We start from the raw sequence: 6,896 nt of genomic DNA on the forward strand, positions 1-6,896 counted from the left end.
ATATATATATATATATATATATGTATATATATATATACACATACATACATGATGATGATGATGATACATACAGTTGGTTGGATTCTGAGTTGAAACGTCTTTATTTGATCATGCTTTATTACTAGCATGTTAACACTTTAGCATTTAAACCAACCAGATCCAGCCTCTCACACCTATCCTACAATATCATTTTGAGAATAATGAATTGTATCATTGAAATTTTGAAGCTGTATGATAATGCATGATTAATTCAAAACAATGTGAATAAGCATCACATTTGACAGAGTAATCTAAATGCTAAAAGTTCAGCCATCTGTCTGAAAGACTGAGCTTTAAATTAACTGACAATTACTGATTAGTATGGGAATTACAATAGCCAAATCCTCTTGCTGATTAGTCTGAAATTTACAGTTGCCAAATCCTTTGTTAGGAATGCATCACTCTCCACACCATTATCGTTGTTTCCACATATTACAATCAAGACACTCCTATTATTATCACCACTATCATTGTCATTGCTGTCCACTGCTGACACCACCACCATTATTACTGCTATCATTACCATCACTGTGAGAACCTCTGTGCAGTTGTTCGATTTGCTTGAAATAGCAGCCGTATTTCTGTCAGATCACACCTTTGCCATTCTGAAAAAAAAGTATGTAGAGTAGTGAAGGCTGGTATACCTTTGATCATTGGTTTGTTCAGAGCTAACTTGGAGCTAAACCCTCTATCAACTACACCATCACCACATCACCATCATCATGGACATCGTCATCATCATGGTCATCACCATCATCATGGTCATCGTCATCACCATCATCATGGTCATCACCATCATCATGGTCATCACCATCATCATGGTCATCATCATCACCATCAACTCCACCACCACTGTAACATCACCAGCTCTCTTAACTCTACTGTTTCTCCTACAGTTCCATGAATATTATATTACCTTCACTAATTTTATAAATTTTTCTTATTGTCCAGTTTGCTTTTTTGCATAAACTTTTTTTGTGACTGCCAGGAATGCACTTTGATGTTTCTTTTATTGTTGAAAGCTTGCACGTTTGTTTGGTTTTGTCTTTTTTCTTTTTTTTTTCTCAATGTTAATTTTTATTATGCTGTTATTTTATTTCCATTTATTTTTGGCAATGAATCTGTTTATTCTGTAGGACTAAGAAGATTGGTTTAAAAAAAACTTTTCACTTGGATAACTATCACCACCAAAACTAATTCCTCTAAAATGATATTTAGTTCTTTTAGTCAGCATGTATGGATTTTTCTGTCTCTTCGTGTACTGATAATGTTAGGTTCACTGTTTTTACAGCTACTATTGGAGACCAAGTGCATTGTTAGAAGTAAAAGTGACAAGTTGAAACTTGATTTAATAATATGTATATATGTTGGAATAGAGACCATGGAGATCAAAACTTTGTGTGGAACAAAGTAACATGAAAAAATGAAATTAATAGTTTGGAAATCTTACATTTATTCTTATTTATTTCACTGTAAGCTTACAATCAATAGTTCATTATTATAATGAATTATTGATCTATTGATTTTAAGTAAAAGGGTTCAAACCTTCCTTTAGCCATATATTTTACTCCTGGGCAAAAATGCATTTCTCTGCTTGCTCTATTTTGTTTGAGTTATCTGATTAAATTTGAATACTTAGTAGTAAGTAACAAGGATATACAGTGGTTTAAAAAAGTAGAAGTAAAGAAAAACGGGAGGGAAATGACAGCATTCTATCTTTGCTAGTAAAACAGTAAAGAATTATAAATTGTTTACTCTTATATACACTGTTTACACTTATTACACTTATGTTGTCTGACTATAGTTATGTTGTTCAACTACCCACAAATGTGATAGGGTCTCACATATGTAAATTAGTTAGTTGAATAACTTTGAGCAACTGTCATTATTGAAACAACTGAAAGGAAAAAAGACAAAACCTCTCTAAGCAACAAGCAAGGGAGATATAGCCCAACAAATATCAACTGATTAAAATTTTTCAACAGGACAGACGGTGCAGATTGGAATAGATCCCATCTTGAAAGCTAAACTGTAATTGTAATGGAAGGAGGCGCAATGGTCCAGTGGTTAGGACAGCGGACTCGCGGTCATAGGATCGTGGTTTCGATTCCCAAACCAGGCGTTGTGAGTGTTTATTGAGCGAAAACACCTAAAGCTCCACGAGGCTCTGGCAGGGGATGGTGGCGAACCCTGCTGTACTCTTCCACCACAACTTTCTCTCACTCTTACTTCCTGTTTCTGTTGTGCCTGTAATTCAAAGGGTCAGCCTTGTCACACTGTGTCACGCTGAATATTCCCGAGAACTACGTTAAGGGTACACGTGTCTGTGGAGTGCTCAGCCACTTGCACGTTAATTTCACGAGCAGGCTTTTCCGTTGATCGGATCAACTGGAACCCTCGTTGTCGTAAGCGACAGAGTGCCAACAACAATTGTAATGGAAATATTTTGTTCTTGTTAGTAGTAGGAAGTCCTGTTTTGATCTCTTTTTAAGATCTTTTGTTCACATCAGCCAGTTTGAGAGACTGATCTTACTGCTGTTTTTGTTGATTTTAGAGGTGATACACTTTTAGAAGATGAATTTCTTTTCTCTAATAGTTTAATTTGATAATCTCAGTTGATTGATTTCCAACTTACTATATTACAGATGTGAAACCTTATATTTGCATTTAGTGTGCAGAACACTTCCTTGGAGTATATTCTCTCTGGTATAGTCTTTGACAGTCTTGATTTTTGATTTAATCTGCTGTTGGGTTGCTTTTTTAATAAATTAGAAGGGGAACAGTGTTTGTGACCTTTGTGGATTTTCTAAGACTGGTGTGTTTGATGCAATTGATGTTTAGCTTGAACATTTGAAAGTTAGTGTGTGCAGGCAAAGTTTAGACGTGGAGGGAATTGCAGTTGTGAGAAAAAGGACTGGAAACTATTTAGTTTGAGGTCTGCAAAGTGAGGCACCATGAGAATCATGGGAGAAAGACAAATGTGTGGATTTTGTGGGCCTGAATGGTAAAGGTGTGGAGCTTGTCAGATCAGAAGAGCAGATAGTTCTTATTGTAGAGGAGGTAGAGAGAAGAAACGAGACATAAGCAAGCTAGTACTTACAGTGTGTTGGTGAATAAATCATTATAAATCAATATAGTGGCCTTCATTTGTATGTGGATCTTGTTGCTTGTGTATGCAGTAGCAACACTGCCATACATGTGAGCAGTGCTCTAGTGCAGGTCTTGGTGAGCAACTGAGTGTGTTGGTCACTTGTAAAGTTAAGGTTTTTTTTTTTTGTTGCTGCTTATTTTTTATTTCACACTATTTTGTATAGTCTTGCAACTTATTAAATTTTAAGTAAAGGATCTTGATATATTGTCTATGCAGTTGTTAAACATCAGTGTGAAAAATTCTGCAGGAAAGAGATGTGATAGCTGTGACTATGTTAGAATATTATCCAAAGTATTGAAATAATAAAAGAAATTACACATGTAGTAATTTCATTCATCTAATTTCTACACCACATTCAATCTTCAGTTTTTGTTATTGTCTGAAGGGAAATTCAAATTTAATGGGATTTTCTTGTAAAGACATCATTTCAGGAGAGAGGTAAATCATTAGAAGCACGAGACAGATAATCCTAATGTTTTGTTTTCATTTTGTTATAACATGCAATTCAATAATCATAAAATCTTCAAATCTCAAAAGTGTTTGCCTCACTGCATTTCTTTTATGCAAACTCCTTATTAGATTTGCATGAGTTATTGTTGAATAAATGTTCTGCATGTAATTAAAATGTGTTATGCTATTATTATTTTAACATTTAAATTTTCTTGCATCTGTTATGTCAATAGCATTTGCTAATTTTGTCAGGAATGCATAATTTTCCTGTGATTGATTTCAGTTAACATTGATTTAATAAATTCTGAGTTTAGAATTCTAACTTTTCCTCTCTTTAGTAAAATATTGCATCCTTTTTTCCCCTGCATAATTCTCTTTCTTCCTTGTCTGCTAAATATTAAAATCCCAAATATTAAAATCACAAAAGAAAAAAAGAAAAAAAATCCACCCATTATTTACTGATTTACACATTTTGCCACAGCTTTGTAATTTATTAAAAAAATCCCACTAATTAGATTTGGTTTATTTGATGTTTAGTTGTTTTTAATGATGTTTAATCAGTTGAGGAGTGTGAATGGATTTCTTGAGTAATCTGTTGAGTGTTAACATTAGTCTCTCTTGAAATGAAATGTAACTGAAATAATCAGATCTGTTACATTCAATTTAACAAATAATTGTATCAAATTTAAATTGTTTAAGAATTGTTATTTCCTCAATTCTATACATGCATGAACATTTTTATGGTATGTTTTTGTTGTTGATACTTCTAATTATAACTGTGTGTATCTACTAATAATTATATTATTTGGCAACACTATCTAATGAATACACATAAAATTTACATTTGTACCAGTTTGCTATGACAACATTCTGATATGAAAGAAAATCAATATTAATGGTCATGAATATTTAAAAATTATGTTTTTATAAAACAATTGAATAATACATTTGAAATTTTTAAACTTGTATTTTAAATATTAGTGTAATACATTTTTATGAATACATATGTTAAAGTTCCTTCTTTTGTTTTTATTTTCTGAACTGGTAAAAAGACTAATTGCCAAATGGTTGCCATCACAAAGGTCCTTTTGCTCTGAAGTACTTTAAGTGCATGCTTTGGCACAGGTGCTGATATCGAGTTTGTAAAATCTACTCAATATAGAAAACATGTGAATATAAATCTGTATTTGTGTGCAACTGCTTTTATGCATACTTGAACTCTTTGAGTTAAATAACCCATCACTGCATTTTAGGTTGGGAAGGGGATCTATGAATCCAATTCCACAGTTGTCATGTTAAGATACTGGATTATTGTTCCAATAATCATACATTTTATCTTGTTACAAGCATTGTATTGTGTATGTAAAGGCATTTATCTCACAACAATGCATAACTAGAAAAAACAAAAATATAATACAAATAGGTAAAAAAAAAGCACCAAAATAAAACAAACATAAACTCTTCTTTCTTTTGACTTAGTAAAATAATGGCTAGAATTTCTGGTATCTCCTTTTGTTCATGTCTTTTTGTTCTTTTTTCCTTGCTTTAGATGACCCTGTGAAATCAGAAGATGACCAGATAATCTTGCGAGTAATTGAAGCGTACTGCACAAGTGCAAAGACCCGACAAACAGTGAATTCCTGTGAGTATTTTTTCTTCTTCTTTTTATTGAAAATGCAGCTTCACTGACAGCTTTTGTTTTATAATTTATCTTCAATCTTTTCAGATCCACTTTTAATTGTTGTCATTATGTTGTGCCTCAGTCTGCCATGTTGCTTTTCTCTCTCTTCCTTCATGTACCAAAATCACTGTTGCTTCTATTTACACATCTTCATTTGTATCTATTTGTTAAAGATTTCTTTCCAGTTTTTTTTCCAGTGAAAACTACCATCTTTGTAGTTTTTTCTTATGGATTTTACTTTTACTTTTTTTTTTTTTGTAGTTGGTATGTACTTATTAGTACATATTTTTCATTAAAACTCTGACTATAGCACAGATTGGGTGTGTGTGTATACACAAGATGGATGTCCCCAAATTATGACCCATTATAAAAATAAACTTTTTTTTCCTACTATCTTGTATTTTGATGGGTTCAGTACTTCTGGAATGTGTGTGTGTGTGTGTGTATATATATATATATACATGTACATATATAAATGTGTGTGTGTGTGTGTATATATATATATATATATATATATATATATATATATATATATGTTGTGTGTGTGTGTGTGTGTGTGTGTGTGTGTGTGTGTATATCTCATCATTGAACATCCAGCTCCATATTGGCTTTGGCTGGACTGTTTGGAAGGATCTAATGAGTCAGGAGACTCATACTCCTCTGTTAACTTTGACATAGTTTCTATGGCTGGATGTCTTTTGTAATGCCAACTACTTTACAGAGTATACGAATGGTTTTCTCATGGTTCCAACATGAGTAAATGTCATCCTGTAACTTGCTACATGTGAAGGATGGAAAGTGGTCCCTATACTTCATGGAGGAGAGAGAAATAGAGAGAGAGAAAGTGTAGGAATGGGAGAAAGAGTGGTAAAGATGAAATGTTAGGACAGATCCTCATGGTACAAGAAGGTGACAAGAGAGAGAATATGGACAGAGAATTGAGGATGGGCTGATAGGTCTGTGAGAGTATAAAGAGGTAAGAATAGAAGTGATTGCAGTGAATGGTGAACATGGATGGAGATGTGGGCAATGGTTGATCTCAGTTTGCGCAAGGGTGAGTAATATAGGAGTGGGTCAGGGAGGAGCAATGGTATAATAGAACCATAGATAGATAAGAAATAGGGAGATGATATGAAGTGTTGGGGAGAGAGAAGATGCACAGTGACAGAAACAGAGGTGACATTCACTGAGGGTATGGTAGAAAGAGACAAAAAGTGGGGCTGGTGTCCATAGCAGAGAGTCTTTCAGAGCAAAGGGTTGTTCAGTGGAAATAAAGTAGTAATGGATGATGCTGAAACTGCAGGATGAGGGGCAAGGGAAGTGGTTCCAAGGAGAAGGATAACTGGTAGCACAAAATGAGGATTGAATATGTAAAGCTCTGCTCTCATGTAATTAAAGCAGCTGAGAAAATAGAAGGGCAAAGGAGGGATTGACATGTATATATATATATATATATATATATATATATATATATACACGCACATATAGAGATATCAGTATATATATGTGTATATATATATATATATATATATATGCACATACAAATATCAATATATATATATATATATATATATA

At 33.3% G+C, this 6,896-nt stretch overlaps 1 protein-coding gene across 21 annotated transcripts in view; it reads left to right on the forward strand.

The window, feature by feature from the left end:
• LOC106874470 (rho guanine nucleotide exchange factor 7) overlaps positions 1–6,896 on the forward strand; it is a 206,499-nt gene that overhangs the window by 113,486 nt on the left and 86,117 nt on the right. For all 21 annotated transcript variants that reach the window (XM_052966471.1, XM_052966465.1, XM_052966469.1 and 18 more), the window contains one exon: positions 5,190–5,282. In XM_052966471.1, coding sequence (XP_052822431.1) covers positions 5,190–5,282 — 93 coding nt within the window. The remainder of the gene's footprint in view (positions 1–5,189; positions 5,283–6,896) is intronic.

The sequence above is a fragment of the Octopus bimaculoides genome, chromosome 3 (assembly GCF_001194135.2).
Source record: "Octopus bimaculoides isolate UCB-OBI-ISO-001 chromosome 3, ASM119413v2, whole genome shotgun sequence".
Classification (NCBI taxonomy): Eukaryota; Metazoa; Mollusca; class Cephalopoda; order Octopoda; family Octopodidae; genus Octopus; species Octopus bimaculoides.